The following is a 19914-nucleotide window of genomic DNA, read 5'->3' as shown; positions in this document are numbered from 1 at the left end:
AGCTCCCACGGGGCACCAGAAACACCTGCATTACAGACAGTGAGGAAATGAGACAGCCAGGCAAAGTGCCTTGAAGTTGAACCCGCTCTTTGGGTGTGAGGGTGGAGGGGCCTTTGAGCCTGGGATTGAGTTAGGAGTGGATGAAGCAGAAACCCCTGTTTGTTCAGAGAGGCACATTTTATGCATCTTCCTTTGTCTATGTTTATTCAGTTTTCCCGTCAGATTTCATATAATCATAGAGAAAATTGCAGCCTCTCTCAGCTATGGTAAGAGGAAGCAGGAGAAGGGGGTTACAACAGGCGGGCAGTCTTCTGCCAGGAGGTTAAAAGGAGGGATGCTGTGTGTTCTGGGGCTGTGGCGATGGTGGACAAAATGTGTTACGTGAGTGGGTCTTTAGCAGAAAGAGGACATCAGGGGGACAAAGTTTAGACCACTTGTTGCAGATGCTTCTCTCACCTGGAGATTCTCCTTCCAGACATAAATCTTGATAGCTTTGGGGTTTTCTTGTTTGTTTGTTTTTTTTAGTAAGTGAAGCAAATCACCTTAAATTTCTCAATCTACTTGACAGAATTTTTATAAAGACTAAGTGAGAAAATAGATGTAAAAGAATTTTGAGGAATGAAAGCCAGCATACCAACATTTCCCAAAGTGTGTATCATGGAACAGTGTTCCTAGAGATATTAATAGGTGTTAAGCAGTGGAAGGGTTCTTTAGTCAAACATGTTTGAGAAACCCTTGTTAATAATCCTTCAACAGGTGTCTTTATCAAAAGAATTCTCTGGACTTCCATTTTTTATTTTTTTTAAATTTATTTATTTTTGGCTGCATTGGGTCTTTGTTGCTGTGAGCAGGCTTTCTCTAGTTGCGGTGAGCGGGGGCCACCCTTCGTTGCGGTGCGCAGGCTTCTTATTGAGGTGGCTTCTCTTGTTGTGGAGCACGGGCTCTAGGCGTGTGGGCTTCAGTAGTAGTGGCACGCAGGCTCAGTAGTTGCGGTGCACAGGCTCTAGAGCGCAGGCTCAGTAGTTGCGGCGCACAGGCTCTAGAGTGCAGGCTCAGTAGTTGCGGTGCACAGGCTTAGTTGCTCCATGGCATGTGGGATCTTCCCGGACCAGGGCTCGAACCTGTGACCCCTTCATTGGCAGGTGGATTCTTAACCACTGCGCCACCAGGGAAGTTCCAGGACTTTTAATAATAAGCTAATGTGCATCTTGGCTGTCCAGGAGGGTGACTGGTGTTTCCCAAACTTGCTTCATCAGGAACCCTTTTCAGATACAGCTTTGGGAGGCACTGATGTTCTTCTCAGTGCTCTGACGTTATAATTGTGTGGGTTGAAGTTGCAGGTGGTAGAAAGGGGTGTGCTTTCATTCAGTAAGCTTTGATAGGCATCTGTCCATCACCTTTTCTCATTTCAACATTTCTTCCCCTTCTCACCAGCGTCCATGCCATGGCAACTGTGAGCAGGAGTTCCTTAGAATCCAGAACAGTTTGGGGGGGAGGGAGTCCACTTTTCAAAATTAAATACTGTCTTACTCTACATTCTACAGCATGGATGAACCTTAGAGACATCATGCTAAGTGAGATAAGCTGGACCCACAAGGACAAGTGCTGTATGATTCCACCTATATGAGGTCCCTAGTCAAATTCATAGAGACAGAGTAGAGTGTTAGTGGCCAGGGACCTGGGGGGAGAGAGGTTTGGGGAATTAGTGTTTCAGTTTGGGATGATGGAAGAGTTCTGGTGATGGATGACAGTGACGGCTGTACGATACAAATGTGTGCTTAGTGGTATTGAACTGGACACTTAAAAATGGTTAAAATGGTTATATCACTTATATGTGGAACCCAAAAAATGATGCAAATGAACTTGTTTACAAAACAGAAACAGACTCACAGACATAGAAAACAAATTTATGGTTACCAAAAGGGAAGTGGTAGGGATAGATTAGGAGTTTGGGATTAACAGATACAAACTACTATATGTAAAATAGATAAACAACAAGGGTTTACTGAACAGCACAGGGAACTATATTCAATATCTTGTAATAACCTATAATGGAAAAGAATATGAAAAAGAATATACATATGTATGTATGTATGTATATATAAAAAACTGAATCACTTTGCTGTACACCTAAATCTAACATAATATTGTAAATCAACTATAGTTCAATTAAAAAAGAAGAAAAATGGTTAAGATGGTAAATTTTTACCTTATATAGATTTTACCACAATTTTCTTAAAAGTTAATATTAAAAAGTCTTGTCCTTAGCCTGAGTTCTTTTGATTTTGGTCTAATTTCTTTCAGACGCTTACTTTTAGACCTTCACTGGTTTGCATAACTGGGTGCCCAAGATTCTCTTTGTAACCTGAGTGAAGAGAGGGCTCCTTGCTGAGAACTAAATAACTGATGCTGAATATCCTTTGCCATTTCCGCTCTTTTAGTATTATTAATTTTGGCTCTACATTTATGAGGTTTACAAACTAGCCTGTACTTCATAAGCATTTGCAATTTCCCTTTAGTAAAATTGAAACTTTGATGTGATAGTTTTGCTTTCGCAAAAAATAAGTGTAAAATGCTGGGTCCCTTAGGAAAATATTTTAGTTGGCGTCCCCTTCTTCCAGCCAAGGTCCCCTGGTGCAGCCTCTGCCTCTCCCGAGGGCTGGCACAAGCAGAGGGCCCTGATGCCTCTGGGGCTTTCTGCAGGCTTAGGTTCAGATCTTAGCTTCACTTCATGTTAGGTACTGAGAATCAGTTTCTCATCTAGAAAGTAAGGATACCATCAGCATCCTCTTGGAGCATTTAAATGAGATGCTTTCTGCAGACCACACAGCTAGCTTCTCTGTAAGCCACTTCCCTCCATGATTCCCTCCCGTACCAACCCTGGCAGACTCTGCAGACAGCCCTGCCCTTGATGTCCCAAACTGGACTCTTGACTTCTTTGTTCCCCTGCCCTGTTCCTCCCTAGCCTCCCCCATATCAGTAAAATGACACGACCATCCACCCAGGTGCTCAAGCCAAAATCAAGGAGGTGTTATGAATGTTCCTCTCATTTCCATATTCACAGCAAGCCCTACTAGAGCAGTGATGACCTGTTTTCACCTGTGTCACGTGAGCCAGGCCGCCATCACCCCTCAAGGAACTCCTGCAGGTCTCCTGTTCCACCCACAAATCATTCTCCACCTGGAACCACACTGAGTTTGTCAATGATAAACTGATCGTGTTACTTCCTTGCTTAAAACCTTTTCATGGCTTCCCATACCGTTTGGAATGAAATTCCCGTTCCTTCCCCTGGATTTGAACGCCCTCTGTCATCTACCCCCCACCTTTCCCTCAGACCCCATTATTCACACTTCCCTGCTCGCCCAGTGTCTTCCGGCTGCTCAGCCTTCTGCCTTTTCCGTGCCAAGTCTGCCCCCTCCTCAGAGTTTTTGCACTCACTCTGCCTTTGCCCTAGAATGCTCTTTCCCCAAATCGCTGCGTAGTTGGCTTCCTCCTTGTTTAGCCTCCCTGCGAGCCTCAAGACACCTCTACTGGCCACTACAGCTAGGGAGTGCCCTGTCCCCGCAGTTACTCTGTATGAAATGAATATCCTTTTTTTTTTTTTTTTAAAAGAACTTACCCTATCTGAAAATAACTTTTTCCTGTTTACTGTCTGTCTTCTCCCTATTAAATGTAAGCTCTGTGACATCAAAATCTTTTTGTCTTAGTCACTGTGCACCCTTGGAACATGGGTTCCTGATATTGTAGGAGCTGAACACGTGCTGTTGAACGAATGAAGGGATGAACTTGGGTCACCCTCCCCGCTTGCTACTTTGCCCCTTATGTCATCCCTTGGCCACCGAGAACTTGTCCAGTTGTGCCACCTCCTTGGGCTGAAGGAAAGGGTCCTCTCCCAACACATGCAAAACATCAAGGTAAATGGAGGTGATGACAGTCCAAAATTGTTTAGTTTTTATACTGTAATAGGCTAGGAGGCCTTCCTTTCCTCCCAGTTAACCACTGCATTGGTCATGGGGTCTTCTAGACTTATCCCCCATCCCGCTTTGACATACGATCTTCAGTGATGACTCTGATGGGTGGCCTTGTGGTTTACAAGAAAGTGTTGGGTTCATCAGAAGACCTGAGTTGTGGACATATGAAGAGCAGAGCTTTGGACAACTTAATGAAATTCTCTTGAGTCTTGGTGTCCCCATCTGAACAGTAATAATAATGGGTTGGATGGGGATAGATATATTTTTGGAGTCATGAGTGTTGACTGCATATGAAGGAGCACGTGGAAGGCAAGATATAACCCACAAACAAGAGGTGGTGGTGGTGGAATTTCAGGCCGTGTAAGAGGCTGAGGTGGCCAGAGTTGGCAGGTGTTTTCCCCTCTGTGTGGAGCATTGCCTGTTTCCGTCCACTGAGTAATGTGCAGAGCAGACTCATAAGAGCTGCAGAATCTACTTCAACGTCTCCTGGGTCTCGCAATGGATTCGACACTCTGTCACGCCTGAGATTCATCTCTTGGACTCTTGTGCCCCCAGTGACACAGCTTCTGAGCAGGTCCTGAAAGGAGGTGTCAGCAGCGTCCAACAGGATTCCTTCCTCTGCCTGGCCTTGCCCCGGGCCCTCCAGCATTAGCACTGGCTCTGTATTCTTGTCACCTGGAGAAGGAGGACGGCATGGCCAATTCATAGGGTTGCTATAGGAGGGACTTAGTCCTGGCAGGAGTGCTGGCGAGAGGCCCCGGCATTGATGTGGGGCAGAGGTTGTCTTGTTGAGGACTGTGCTGTGTGGTCTCTTTACAGTGACGGGCACCTTGGAGAATGGTCTTGGAGGGCCTTCACCATGGTGGCAGGATGGGGGTTAAGATTTCCTGCTCCCTGCTCGTATGTTGCTGGCACAAATACGGAAATAGAGTGAGGTCTCAGCAGAATGGAGTGGGTTGGGCAGGGGCAAAGGAGTTGGGAGATTGGAATGTGTTAGTTAATCGAGATTCATTGCCAGAAACCACACGTCTCCTTGGTCCTTTGATTCATAGGTGTGTGCCCAGCAGGTGGGAAAGGTAGGATGACAGGGTGGCACAGGTCCCCACTGGTAGGGACCCAAACACTTAAAGCCCATGGGAATAAGGAGGGGATGGGGAGCCTAGAACCACCTCCTTAGGAGGAATGACGCGTTATACTAGTGTTACTTGATCAATACTAAGTGTTTTTAAAATTCAGTGTTGCCACGGTGATGGAGATTATTTCCAAACTTTAAGATATAAAATACCCTATTCTGCTAGCTCCTTGCATATTTCCAGGTAGTAGTGCCTGGCCCCCAAACTTTGTTGCAGTCGATTCTGAACCTTTTTTTTAAAGGAGTGAATATAGTTCTGTTCTGCTTCCGGCTGCAGGGAAGATTTCTGCCAAGATTCGCGGCACGCAGCTGAAATATGTTTTGTATTTTCTGAGCTTTGGCTCATCGTGGAATTAAATAGCACTAATTGCATGAATATAGACCAGCAAGGGAGACAACTGTTCACTTCCTGATTTTCCCAGGAATTGAAAAAGAAAGGGAGGGGGTAGAGGACAAGTAGGGGACAGGGGAGAGGAAGAGCCTTCCCACCGCACATCAGATGACAGCAGAAGTGCGATTATTTGGCCCAGACGTGCCCCAGATAGCCTGTTCCCTCATGGTGTTGCCATTTGGTGGCATCACCAGCTTCCCTCAGGAAGACCCTGTGGGCTGGAAGGCAGGAGGCCGGGCTGTGGGAAGCAGGTCTGCTCTGCTGGGGGTGGCAGTGATGGCCTGGGGTGGGGAGGTATTTTGGGAGCAGAGTGGTACCCGGGAGAGATGCTGAGTGCAAGGATCTGAGTGCAGTGGGCTCCCATCTGGGTCCCCCTAGCAACCTGCTTCTAGCATCCTTTCCAAACCTGTTGACCTTTTTTAGTCAGAAAAGTTTACTTAGAGATTTCTACCAGTCTAAAGAAGGGAATTTCCATTCCTTTTAAAATTCCTTCTCCTGCTAAAGATAGGAGGTGGGATAGGCAGGATCACCTTATCGTGGGTTATCAGTTAAGCCCTTCAGTGGGTGGGATGGCTTCAGAGCTTGGAGGCCTCCTGCTGATTCTTCACTCAACTGTCGAGTGTTGGGGGCCTCAGAGGCCGGAAGCAGCGAGGGCCCCTCCTTGAAAGGTTAACTTGCTCCCCAGGCTCTGACTCAGTGAATGGGCCAATGCCTGGGCAGACCAAGTGTGTCGTGCTCCAGCAGTCCTTGCTGAGAGAGAGAAAACAGGTCCAAGGAGTGTGGTGGAGGCTCGCTTAACAGCTGCATGCCCCACGTTCTCTGGGGGCAGGTCGTGGAACTAGACCGCAGTGGGCTCTGCCAAGGCTCTTCACAACTTAGATTTCAGCCGCTACAAAGCCAGTTGAGGGGAAGATGCAAAGGCCATTTGTGGAACCCTCCCCACACCATCGTCAGCCTGTGGCTCCATGAAGCCTGAAATGCTTCACTCTCACTCCTCCTAGATTTAAGCCCCAAAAGAAACATAATGATCTCCCTTGACTCATCACCCTATTTCCAGAAATGCCATTTTACAGATGGGGAAACTGAGGCATCAAGAAAGCAGGACCCTTCCTAATACCTGTAGCATCCTTGCTGCTGTGATTCAGAGAGGGGAGGCTCTTATGGGTGCCTGTGGCCGACGCGTTAACCACTGTGCACGAAGGATATCCTGCCTCTTCCCACGACCGTGGCAGGAGAGAAGGGCCTCGAGAGAGAGGAGCTCATTAGCCTGAAGCCCACGTGACGTGGCTTTGCTTTCTGGTGCCAGGCTGGGAGTCCAGGGAGAGAAGATGGAAAGGCCCAGGGGAGTGGGGGAGTGGGTGGCTGGGAGAGCGGCAGAGGGCCTCCTTTCCAGATGAAGATCAGTTAGCAAAGCAAGTCTTCCATCCACTTCACCCTGGGCCATACGCCTGAGACGGGGCTGCACGGATAGATGACTGTCCCAGCACATGGTGGACCCCAAGCCCCTTCTCTGTGACGCGAATGTCCACCCAGGTCTTGGGGCAGCAAAAGTGACAACAGATGCTGCCTTTGCCACAGCTTTGGGGTGTCTTGAGCGTCTTCCCATGATGTGCCTCCATTTCTGCACCTGCAGAGGCCAGTGGGGACCCTCAGAAGATACTGGGAGCCAATCCCCTGGATAGGGCATTTCTTACCGGCCGGGCCAAGGGCTAGGGTGGAAGAGAGTGACCACACTGACGCCAAGTCGGCTGGTGCATCTGCCCCCTGGTTCCTGGCTGGCTGGTTTCTTTAAATGAGACGCTGGAAGGAAGCTGACGATTCTGTCCTCCCAGCCCAGGCTGCTATTGAGAGCGTTGTGTTTTCAAAGCCTCACAGCCAGACTTGGAGGCTTAGCAACTCCCCTGTCCGAGCACAGTGCCTGGAATATAAAGGGCTGCCACAGTGCAATAATAGAGTTCCTTCCTGGGCTTCCTGGGCTCGCTGGAGCTCCCACTCGGTCTCTGCTGGGAACAGCAGACTTGGCCAGGGAAAGGTGGTTCTGCACCCTAGGGGGCTCCCTCAAGGCCAAGGATAGGGAGGCCTGGGGGAGGGGAAACCATAGATGGGGGCCTCAGGGGTCCGGCGTGGACCTAATCTCTGAATGGCAGTGGCTCACTGACTCACCCTCCTGCAGAAGCTCCTTCCGGGCTGGTTGCAAAAGCTCTGTCCATGGTAATCACGTCCCCCCAGCCCTCTCTAATAAACTGGAAGGTAAGGATTAAGTAGTTGAGCTTGGTGCTGAGTTTCCCAGGGCCCAGGCTGGTTGCCTGGCGGCTGGACGCTAAGCCTGTGCCCGGCTCCCCACGGCTCCCTTTTCCCCATCCTTTATGCCCTTCTCCAGCCCTTCCTCCGACCACCAATGTCACATTTCTCATTGCTCAAAAGAGCAGAAGCAGAGGGAAAGCAGACTGGAGGGATTGACTCCTGGGCTTATGGACCTGCCCCGGCTGTGGCCGCCTTCTGCTTTTGTGCTGGGTTACGGCCAGGCTGACCCTTCTGGGTCCCCGCTCCTGCACACAAGACTGTCCAGTCACAGTGCTGTGGCCTCCTCTTGGGAGGACAGTTACTTTGACTTGATGTTTCCCCTAGTGGTAGCGATGGGTGGCACTGTGACACCCACACCCTGGGGCAATTTTCCTCTTGTGAATGTGGCAGTCATTTCTGAGACCTCAACAGGGAGGAGGGTGGCAGCCAAGGCCAGGACTAGGTAGTGAAGCACACGTGGGGCTGCATGCCCGTCGTGGCTTCAGAAGGCAGGCACAGATGTTCCGTGTAAATATAATCCTCCAGGAAAAGAAAGAAAGTCACAATTCATGGCTCCTACTTCTAGAAACCAAGAGTTTCAAGTGAGAAATGCAGACAAGAAGAAATACTGGTTACTCACGGAGGATGCTCTTCTGAATACGTAGGTTTCACATTGGAGTAGGGAGCCCGCAGAGCCCTCTCTCCATTTTGCTGCCTTGGATCAATAGCTGGCTGGTGTTTCCTGGATGGAATAGAAAGGAGACCTGGGCTGTGTCCCCAGTCCCCTCACTGCCCTTAGCTGCACACACACAGTGCCTCCCTGGTTCCAAACTTCAGAAGGACCCCTTCGGAGGAACATGAAGATATTTCTCCCCTGCAGACATCGGCATGGCCACCTCCCACCTCTCTGGGCTTGGCAACTTGCGGTCTGGCTTTGGGAACAAGGAGGGAGCTACTGACACCTGAAGAGGACTTTCCCTGGGGTCAGCCTGAGGCACTGCAGGAATGGAGCCCCACTGTGCCCGGCCTCGGGTTAGAATCCGGCTCTGATAGGCGGCGTGCTGGCTGCGTTTCTGCCTGTGTTCGTTAGGGTGGTGCCAACTGCTGGGACACACAAGTTCACCATTTCAGAGCCTTGTCCCAGGACTGGTTTATTTCTTGTCTGACCTGGATGTCTGTGGTTAGTGGGTGGGTCCTTCCATCTTGAGGCTCCACCATCTTGCAGGGCCTCAGAATTCTGTTTATCCAGCTGGTAAAAGGATCTGTAGAGAAGACATATCTATTTCTTACCTGCTTTGGGATGGAAGCATCACCATGACACTCCTTCACCAGTCATGCGGTCACACCTGGAGACTGTGTGGAAACGGAGAGGCCGAGAAGCATAGGCCATAGCTGGTAGCCATCTCTTATCAACAGCTTTACACCAGCAGCTGCATGGGTGGGGAAGCACACAGTTTCGGTGGATAGCTAGCTTCCTGTCCCCTGGCCTCACCTGCGTAAGAAATGAATTACCTCTAGTGCAGCCCAGTCAGGGGGACTAAGGGGAATGAGGCTCCTGGTTTCTAGGAAACCAGGAGAGGTTGGGAGGTGGAGCTCGGAAGAGCTTGCCAGTGACTATGGCTGACCTCAGAGGGGAAGCTACAGGACCCAGTAAGAGACCTCAGCCATTGGAGGGCAGGGCTACTGTCCTCTGCTTTGGAGTGTCTGTAGCCCTTGCACCCAGCTGAGAACCCCTCTCGTGGTACGTGATCCATCAACACTCATTGGCCGGATGAACAAATGCATCCTGACTTCCAGCAACTGGGTCTCCTGCGCTGTTTTCCTTGCTGCAGTTTTGTTTCCAGGCCCACCTTCTTCTCCTCAACGTAGGCTGCGCTGATGTGCTCTGCTGAGTAGGGCCGTGGTTCTCAAGTCTAATTTGTGGATGCAAGGCAACCTGTTATGCTATTCCAGCTGGAGGACCGGCAGTTCTCATTGTAAATTGTGTCTGAAAGATGTAGTTTCCCAGTTGCCTTTGAAGTCATGCTTTTAATGGGCAAAAGTGGGTATTTTAAGTAGCTACAAGCCCTGATTAGAGCAGGGTAAAATCAGCATTGTGTGCTTGGGCTCAGTGGCTCAGCACCAAGGTTTACTTGGTACTTCAGCTGTGGGTGATCCCAGCTGCCACCTCATCCACTCTTCTGTGAGGTCGTCATCCGTTCCTCGTTTAGTCATTCTTCATTCATTCATTCATTCATTCATAATTCATCCATCCGTTCCTTCACGTATTCCCAACATACCGACCATAGATCAAGCTCTGGGCTTGGAACTGAAGAGAATAGTGGTGAAAAATACATAGTAATTTCTGACCTCCAGAAGCTCACATTTTTTTAGATGGCAGGGAGCATCAGTGGGCAAATATAGCAGCGTTTGTGGAATGTGAGACGCTTGTGGTTGTAGAATGTGAGACTAACTCGAGTTCCTGGACTGACACGCAGTGGGGGCTGTCCTAGACCAGGGCCAGGGTCAGACATGCTTCATTGGAAGGGTGAGGCCCTAGGTGAGGGAGTGGGGTGGTCATCGTGGGCAGGGGAAACCACCTGTGCCGAGGACACGGAGGCATGGCCAGGTGGAGAGCATCCCGGGAGACTTGGCAGCACAGCCCTCGAGGCAAAGGCCCAGCAGACAGGGGAGCATCGTGATGGATTATGAAAGTCAGCATGCACACGTACACACACGCACACGTGCGCACGCACGCACACACAAACTCACCTGGAAAAAGCCGCACTATTTGCAAAATTCTAGTTTATCTCTGGGGCAGTGGGACACTGAGATCTCTTTGGCATGCTTCTTCTTGTGAAAGAACAGTCTATTAGGGAGGATGTGGTGAGAGACACCTTACTCTTTTGGCTGGAAGGCTGGATTTTTCTGTGTATGGGTCAGGATTCTTTCATTAACACATGCCAGAGCCCTCACTGGCTTATGCAAAAGGGGAATTTTTGGCTCACGTAGCCAGGAAGTATAAGCAGAGAGGTGGCTTCAGTGCACGTGATCTAGACATCTGTGTGATGTCACCAGGACCTGGGACTCAGGACTTTCTATGCCCTGGCTCAGCTCTGCTCTCTTCGTACTTAACTTCCTTCTCTTCAGGCTCCCCTCCCCCACTCCCACTCCCCTGGTTACAAGACGGTGTCCGCAGTTCTTAAGCCCACCCCTCTCCAAGGCCACAGCCAATGGAAGACTAAGACTTTTTCCTCAGCACTCATCCAAAGTCTGTTGCCTCCCAGAGATTCTGATCCAACCAGGTACCCATCCCTAAACTAGTCACTGTGACCTGCACTTGCTCTGTGCTGATTGGTTTGGGCCCGGGTCATGTGTCCTCCCTTGAACCAGGGGTGGAGTCAATTTCCCCAGACGCTTTTGGGCTGAAAGGGGGTGAAAGGGTGGATTCCCAGAGGATAAATGAATGGTAGCAAAAACAACATCAAAAACAACAGGTGTCTACTATCTCTAACAGTGTCTTCCTTTTTAAAAAAAAAATTTTTTTTTTTGCGGTGCGCGGGCCTCTCACTGTTGTGGCCTCTCCTGTTGTGGAGCACAGGCTCCAGACGCGCAGGCTCAGCGGCCATGGCTCACGGGCCCAGCCGCTCCGCGGCTTGTGGGATCTTCCCAGCCTGGGGCACAAACCCGTATCCCCTGCATCGGCAGGCGGACTCTCAACCACTGCGCCACCAGGGAAGCCCCCATTTTTTTTTTTTTAAATCATGACTGTATTAGAGTTTTCCAGAGAAGCAGAAACTACACATATATATTGAGAGAGAGAGAGAGAGAGATTGATTTTAAGGAATTAGGTCATGCAATTATGGAGGCTCCAAGTCCAAAATCAGAGTAGGACCGCAGACTTGAGACTCAGAGGAGATCCCATGTCATAGTTCAAGTCCAAGGGCTTCTGCTACAGAATTCCCTCTCCCTTGGGGAGGTCAGGCTTTTGTTCTATGCAGTCTTCACCTGATCTGGTAGCCACACACTTATATTTTAGGGGAGAGTCTGCTTCACTCAAAGTCCACTGATTTAAATGTTAATCTCATCCAAAAACACCCTCACAGAAACATCCAGAATAATATTTGACCACATATCTGGGCACGATGGCCCAGCCAAGTGGACACATCAAATTCACCATCACAGTGACCGACAGTAAGAAGTACACTGACATCACACTCGTGCATACACATACGTGGCTGAAACAAAAGCCTCACAAAAGTCTCATCTTTCCTAAATGTGACCTACTCTCATTTTTCTCTTCTATTTTATTTCATTAAAAAAGTACCTGTAACCTGCGCAGGTTACTAGACTGATGCTGGATTATGACTTGTCTTTTGAAACATCATCCTAGAAGACATTTTCTGGGTGTTCTATCATCCCATGGCAAACGTCCTGAGGAAAACAGGATTCTGTCCAGAGGGTCAGGGAAGGTACCGTGTGCCACCGAGGGAGACCCGAACAGATTGCCAAGTCACGCTCTCACTGGATGTGACCCCAGCCAGGACCTGTCCCTGCTCATGCCTCCGTTTCCTTATCTGTAGAGGCCGTATACTTACAAATGCCTCTTCTACCTAACAGCATTGCCACGTACAGTACAGTCAGAATGAGATAATATATATGAAAACACTTTGTAAACTCTAAAGTAATTTCGTGAGGTCATTGCTATTTTTAAACTACTGTATAATAACTTTCTTCTCTGCCACTCAGGAGTCTGAGAAGATGATGCTATTTCACGAAAATTAGTTTGAGCTCTTCACCACTTGCCACACAAAACAAAGCCCCAATTTCTCTAATCAAAATGATGATCAGCTTCTAAAAATGAGTCCCATCTCCCCTGAGATGATTCAGAATTAAAATTTGATTTCAAAGAGGGTTTGGGTTTGATTCAGAGACTTTCAGTTCTGTCTTCCCGTCCCTTTCCCACCCTACCTAGTTCAGTGAGTCCTTCCGGGCCCTCTTGGGGTGACTCGGTTACATTATTTGCCTTGAAGAGTCAGAATTGGGCTGAATGCTACCTCTGATACTTTTGTTTTAAAACCCAGTTGAGGGACTTCCCTGGTGGTACAGTGGTTAAGACTTTGTCTTCCAGTGCAGGGTGTGCGGGTTCGATCCCTGGTCGGTGGGTTAAGATCCCACATGCCTCGCGGCCAAAATACCAAAACATAAAACAGAAGCAGTATTGTAACAAATTCGATAAGGACTTTAAAAATAGTCCACATCAAAAAAATCTTAAAAAAAGAAACAAAACACAAAAACAGCTGAATGATGACCTGAGAGAGAGATGGTGGATGGGATCTGGAATCTCAGTGAGGGTTTCCTAGGTTGAGTCATCACTTACATGGATAGATGGAACGGACACCACTGGAGAAGTCCAGCTTTGCCAGGACGGAGAGCCTCAGGCCGCCCTGGAGGGCAGGGGCAGGCAGCTCTGCTCACCTGTGGGTCCCGTGCTGGGGTAGGAGGGCTGCAGCCGGCTCACCATTGTGGCAGTGCCCGGTGGGGTCTCTGGTGAGGCAAGCTGAATCCCACATCCCTGCTAGCTCCCCCTTCTCTTCCATTTCTCTTGTTTGTTTGCTAATCTGTCTCTCTCGTGGTGTGTAGAATGAGAGGCTGGTTATTCCTATCACACGTCATCGTTTTCTGTGGGCTCCCCCCTCTCCAGGCACAGTAATTTCGCCGTCCCCAGATGAGGGTGACGAGTGTTTGAGATGCATAACTGTGTCTCCTTTCAGTGCCTAGTACAGGATGGAGAATGAGGCCTGGCACCTTTCTGCTCAGTAAATTTATAATTACAGGCTTCCTCGTCTCGCCTCTTGCAAAGCAGAGAGCTGTTGATTGGCTTGTGGGTCCGTGAGTGTGTACAGCGAGGCGGGGTGTGGCAGGCACACTTTCCCGGGGCTCGGCAGGTTCCAGTACAGGGACGACCGTAAGTTCCCTCCAGAGGGTCGGTGGCTGAGGCCTGACCCGCACCTGCCTGTCTGGAGTGAGGATGACCAGCCCTGCTGGAGTGCGGTTGCTGGCAGTGGTGTTCTGAGAGCTGTGTTAGGCAGCAGAGAGTATGGCACCCAAAGAGCCGGCTCCTCCCGACAAAGGCCAGGGAGCAGGTGCTGAAGCGGGTTCAGGTAAAGTCAGGAGACATGGGAAGAGCCCTGGATTAGGAGTCCAGGGACCTGAGCTTAATCCCATCCCCACCATGAACTCACTCTGCGACCTCCTGCAAGTCCTTTAACTTCTGTGGATCACAGCTCCCTCGTCACTAAAATCAGGGACTGGGAATCATCAAACTGGACCATCTCTTTCAGCTCAAAAACTTCTAGATTCTTCTCTGATATTTAGATTTGCACAGGCAATTCATGATGAACCAGCCCGACCTCCTGACCCCTCATCACTCTAATGGAGATGATGCCATTGGGCACTTTTTTTTTTTTTTTTTGCGGTACACGGGCCTCTCACTGTTGCGGCCTCTCCCGTTGTGGAGCACAGGCTCCGGACGCACAGGCTCAGTGGCCATGGCTCACGGGCCCAGCCGCTCCGCGGCATGTGGGATCTTCCCAGACCGGGGCACGAACCCGCGTCCCCTGCATCGGCAGGCAGACTCTCAACCACTGCGCCACCAGGGAAGCCTCATTGGGCATTTTTTGATCCTAATCCTTTCATCTTCTTTCACTCTTGTCAACACCAACAGCTCTCACTTAAGAAGTGCTTACTTCAGGCCAGGAGAAGCCCTGTGCCAGGCACTTTCCAGCCCTTTATGCTTTCAGAGGGAAATAGTTGTGCCCGTTGTGATGGGCATGACCTGTGAGGTTATGCCCTGGGAGTCCCCAGGGGCTTTGCTGTCCTCCTGTAGAGCTGGTATTGCCGGGTGATGTCCCGGGATTTCTGTGTGTGGGAACTTACATGGGTTAAACTGGACTTCTGAGGGCTCTGGAATTGTGCTTTCCTAGAAATAGGACAGGCTTTGCAATGATACAAAGCTGGGTTTCAACCCCAGCTCTGCCACTTACGAGCCATATGCTCTTGCAGAGCTAGTTTCCTCACCTGAAAAGCAGGTCAGACACTCCTGACCCCAGCGAACAGTTGTCTGAGGAGTGAGGTAATGGGTGTGCCAGCATTTGCCTTGGGGCCCGGGGTCCCCTGAGTGATGCACAGGTGCCGATGCTTCTCCTCGCCTCCAGCCCCTCTTCCTGCCACTCAGGAAAGAGTTCTTGAGTCTCTCCTCCATGTCAGGTGTGGGTCTAGCACTGTGGACACACTAGCAGGCAAGGCAGCCCCCCCACTACCCCCACGGAGCTCACAGGCCTCAGCTCCAAACTCAGCTCTTTAGGCAAAGGCTAAATCGACAGGAGCGCGGAGGCTCCTCCCTGGGAGCGGGGGCTGAGCTCTTTGCCTTTAAGTTTCTTCCCTCAGCACTGTGCATTTTAGTCTCGACCTCCCAGGGGCACCCTGACGAGGTCCTGGCTCCCTCTCCAGCCCTGTCTCCTCCTGCTTTCCAGACAGAGTCTTCCTGGCGTGCACCCTGGTTGAAATGCCCTTGCCGTGGCTCCATGGACCCCTGCCCTTCCTTTCCAGCTCTGCGGGTCCTCTCGAAGTTCACGGCTCAGCCCAAGTGCCATCGCCTCTCCAAGGCCTCCCACAGCCTTCTCCTTGCTCCCTAGCCCGGGGTTAGAGGTCAGCTGTCTTCACCCGAGCTCTCGAAGGCCGTCATGTAACGTTTCACCGTCTGAGTAATTAGGTTCTGGCAGTGTCTGCCCCCCTGACTCTGGGTTTTTCAAGGGCCTGGTCCAGCCTCGGCCATCCTTGGATCCATGGTGTGTTGCTCATTTGGAATGTGCCCTAAGCCTACGTTTGCCATGTCGGGGAAGAGATGAAGGCCCTCTGCTCACAAGACTGCTGTCGGTCCGTGGGTGTGCCAGTTTCCCTCCTCTGATGTCTTCTTGAGAACGTTTGTGGTTTTCATTGGGAATGAAAACGTCAATGTCAATGTCATTGTTAGCTGACAATGTCAAGTGTTTGTTTTGCTTTCCTTCTTCTTTCTTCTCTTGGTTTCCATCTAACTTTGTACTCTCTCTGCTTGTGGGAGGGGCAGATAGGTTTCTTTGACTCAGCCATCTGCCTCTTTCCATCACCTTGTTTCTGAGTTGTTTGGGAGGGGGAAATGAGAGAAATTCCACAGAGCTGAGATGTCTCCGAATAAGATGTAGGCCATTCCTGCCCAGATTTCTGCCAAACTGGAAGAAATATGAAGCCATCCTCTGGAAACACACGCAGAAAAGCATCTTGCATAGAAATGAATGAGACCATTAGGATGGAAAGCTATTTTGTTCCACGGGGAGTTATTTATTTATGTATTTATTTACTTGACCACTTTTCTTAAAGCATTTGTTCTTTGCCTTTAATGAAAACCTCTCAGAGGAGGCCTCACCCTGGGCAGCGGCCAAGACCTGCCTCATTCAAATGATGTCGGGGGACTTCCCTGGTGGTCCAGTGGTTAAGACTTTGCCTTCCGATGCGGGGGGTGCGGGTTTGATCCCTGGTCGGGGAACTAAGATCCCACATGCCTCACAGCCAAAAAACCAAAACATAAAAAAAACCAAGAGCAATATTGTAATAAATTCAATAAAGACTTTAAAAAAATGAAAAAAAACAAAATGGGGCTTCCCTGGTGGCACAGTGGTTGGGAGTCCGCCTGCCGATGCAGGGGACACGGGTTCGTGCCCCAGTCCGGGAAGATCCCACATGCCGCGGAGCGGCTGGGCCCGTGAGCCATGGCCGCTGAGCCTGCGCATCCGGAGCCTGTGCTCCGCAACGGGAGAGGCCACAACAGTGAGAGGCCCGCGTACTGGAAAACAAAACAAAACAAACAAACAAAACAAAACAAAAGAACCCAAAATGACATCAGGGCTCAGACCTGGGCAGTGCACCCAGAGGACCTGGTGGCTGCCTCCGAGTAAAGGGATCCGGGATGTGGGTTGTTAATTTGGCCTCATGCGCCGTCCAGCAGCGGGGAGGTGCAAAGGAGAAGCTTCCCCTGCAGTAGGTGCAGACCCAGAGGGCCAGGGCTGTAATGGACAGCCCCCAAAAAAGGGTTGTTTGAACTAGTCTTCTGTGCGTAAACAGTCACTGGTGGACGTCCCCGTCTGTGCCTGGCTGGGGTAAACTGAGATGTTTTAGCAGGACGGCATGAGAGTCTGCCATGGACTTGGACAGTCCTGGTCCTGGTTTCAGTTGGTCTCTAGGGCTTTTAGCTGTGCAAACTGGATTACTCCCCTCAGCTGGAAGGTGGGAGTGTCAGTAGTACTTATATCGCGAGGCTGCTAGTCAGGGTCCCAGCAGGAAGCATTGTACATACAAATCAGGTCATTTGCGCAAAGGTTAATAGAGGGGGTCTTGACACGTGCCTCCTTAGAGGCAGGGCAGTGTTTGGGGGCGAGAACGTTGAGGCCCGTTCCCTCCCCTAGGACCAAAGGGAGGCAGGCAGGAGGTGGTTCACCTGCAGCCCCCCTCCCCTCCTCCTAGCCTCTCCCAGTCCCACTGGGCTTCGGCTGATTCTCCCCACTGGCTGCACCTAACCAGGCCCCAGGGCAAGGAGCCTGCAGAGGTATAGTCCCTACAGGTCAGCCTCCTGGGCATGGAGAAGGGTGGAGAGCAGATCTGGAGGGGCAGGTGGAAGATGCCCCGCACTGAAGGGTTTGTTGAGATGAAATGAGGGTCTCTGGGAGGTGCTGGACAGCGGCTGATGCAAAGTCAGCCATTCTGGGGGCATCATCATCATCATCACCGTTACCATTGTCGTTACTGTTGCTAATATTATTACTAGTACTATTACTGAAGTGCCCTCCTGCTGCCCCCCAGCTTGGGCACTCATACCCACACACTGGGAACTGGCTCCCTTGGCTCCAGCGTCCCCCATTGCAGGTCTGTTTCAGCGTATGCAGGATGCTTTGAGGGCCCAGCTAGACAAGCTGTGGGGTGAAACTAAGCCTCTGCCTTTGTCAACCAGCATCACGTCTTTCCTTTCCCCCCCCGTAGGGAGCCTGCACTCCTCCCTCGACACTGCTGTGCTGAGTGTGACTGTGACCCGAGGACACATCTCTGAAATGAAAGCCATGCCTTGGAATTGGACCTGCCTGCTCTCCCACCTCCTAATGGTGGGGATGGGCTCCTTCACTCTACTCCCCCAGCAGCCACCCCTGCTGCCCCAGAAGCGGTCTTTTGTCACGTTCCGCGGGGAGCCCGCCGAGAGCTTCAACCACCTGGTGGTGGACGAGAGGACAGGGCACATTTATGTGGGGGCCGTCAATCGGATCTACAAGCTCTCCAGCGACTTGAAGGTCCTGGTGACCCACCAGACTGGGCCGGACGAGGACAACCCCAAGTGCTACCCTCCCCGCATTGTCCAGACGTGCAACGAGCCCCTGACCACCACCAACAATGTCAACAAGATGCTCCTGATAGACTACAAGGAGAACAGGCTGATTGCTTGCGGGAGCCTGTACCAAGGCATCTGCAAGCTCCTCAGGCTGGAGGACCTCTTCAAGCTGGGGGAGCCTTTTCACAAGAAGGAGCACTACCTGTCGGGGGTCAACGAGAGTGGCTCTGTCTTTGGGGTGATCGTCTCCTACAACAACCTGGATGACAAGCTCTTCATTGCCACAGCTGTGGACGGGAAGCCGGAGTATTTCCCCACCATCTCCAGCCGGAAACTGACCAAGAACTCAGAGGCAGATGGCATGTTCGCATATGTCTTCCACGATGAGTTTGTGGCCTCGATGATCAAGATTCCTTCGGACACTTTCACCGTCATCCCCGACTTTGATATCTACTACGTCTACGGCTTCAGCAGCGGCAACTTTGTCTACTTTTTGACGCTTCAGCCTGAGATGGTGTCTCCCCCTGGCTCCACCACAAAGGAGCAGGTTTATACGTCCAAGCTCGTGAGGCTTTGTAAGGAGGACACGGCCTTCAACTCCTACGTGGAGGTCCCCATTGGCTGTGAGCATGGCGGGGTGGAGTACCGCCTGCTGCAGGCCGCCTACCTGTCCAAAGCTGGGGCCGTGCTCGCCCGGACCCTCGGGGTTCGCCCAGAGGACGACCTCCTCTTCACCGTCTTCTCCAAAGGCCAGAAGCGGAAAATGAAATCCCTGGACGAGTCGGCCCTGTGCATCTTCGTCCTGAAGCAGATCAATGACCGCATTAAGGAACGGCTGCAGTCCTGCTATCGGGGCGAGGGCACGCTGGACCTGGCCTGGCTCAAGGTGAAGGACATTCCCTGCAGCAGCGCGGTGAGTCCGGGGAGGGCCTGTGGGCCGGGGTGGCACGGTGTCGAGGTCTAGGCTGTGGCCTCCATGGGGTGTGAATCATCTGTCCCATTTTGTAGATGAGCCAAGTATATCCCACCTCTGGGTCTCACTGGACTCGGATGATCACCAGCTCAAGCATGCTGTGACCATGGCACTGAGCTTATAAGAGTCAGAGCTGGAGCTAAATGTAGATTTCCTGTCGGCACTTTCCTCTATTCTGGTTGGCTCACTGGCTGTAAGAGGAGGGGCTGGAATAGGCGGAACTGTGTGCCATAGATGCCGCGTGCACCAGCCGTTCTTGAAGGCTGCGCTGTCGTATGCGGTGACTTGAGAGGTGCACCCACCTGCTTACCAACCATGCTGCAAGTCACTCTCCTGGGAGCTTAGAATAGAAACAATAGGTGGTGGAGGCAGAGCTTAGAGTAAAACCAGTACTGGGAGTAGGGAGGCAGTCATTTTACACTTGGGGTAGATGTAGAACTTCAGGAGAGGTACGTTTTTGGCCCCTTGCGTATCCTTAGGTAATGGGAAAATAAGATCAGAAGAAGTAGGGTGAGAGTCCAGTGAACAGAGAGGGGAAAACAGTTTTCTAAGCTTGCTTAGAAAACTATTTATCAAGTATCTTCTGTGTGCACAGTCTCATGGAAGAAACGTGTCCAGAGCAGCCATGGAGCAGTGCTGGGTGACAGAGGGCTGAAGGAAACCAGGGGGCGGGGAGAATGAAGGGTTGGTTTAGGAGGCCTGCCCAGGGCCTGTGAGCCCTGAGGGACAGACCGGACCTCAGAACTGCTGGGCAACCACCAGTGCCACGGGAGA

The 19914-nt window shown here is 50.9% G+C and overlaps 1 protein-coding gene across 4 annotated transcripts in view; it reads left to right on the top strand.

Moving 5' to 3' along the window:
* The window catches only part of PLXNA4 (plexin A4), a 453460-nt gene that overhangs the window by 63341 nt on the left and 370205 nt on the right, over positions 1-19914 (top strand). For all 4 annotated transcript variants that reach the window (XR_012334078.1, XM_073809948.1, XM_073809949.1 and 1 more), the window contains exon 2: positions 17828-19080. Coding sequence is in view for 3 of the 4 variants with exons in the window: in XM_073809948.1 (XP_073666049.1) it covers positions 17896-19080 (1185 nt within the window). In the remaining variant the exon portion in view is untranslated. The remainder of the gene's footprint in view (positions 1-17827; positions 19081-19914) is intronic.

Source organism: Tursiops truncatus, chromosome 9, assembly GCF_011762595.2.
Source record: "Tursiops truncatus isolate mTurTru1 chromosome 9, mTurTru1.mat.Y, whole genome shotgun sequence".
Lineage (NCBI taxonomy): Eukaryota > Metazoa > Chordata > Mammalia > Artiodactyla > Delphinidae > Tursiops > Tursiops truncatus.
The sequence above is the reverse complement of the archived record's forward strand: the minus strand, read 5'-3'. Positions and strand labels throughout refer to the sequence as shown.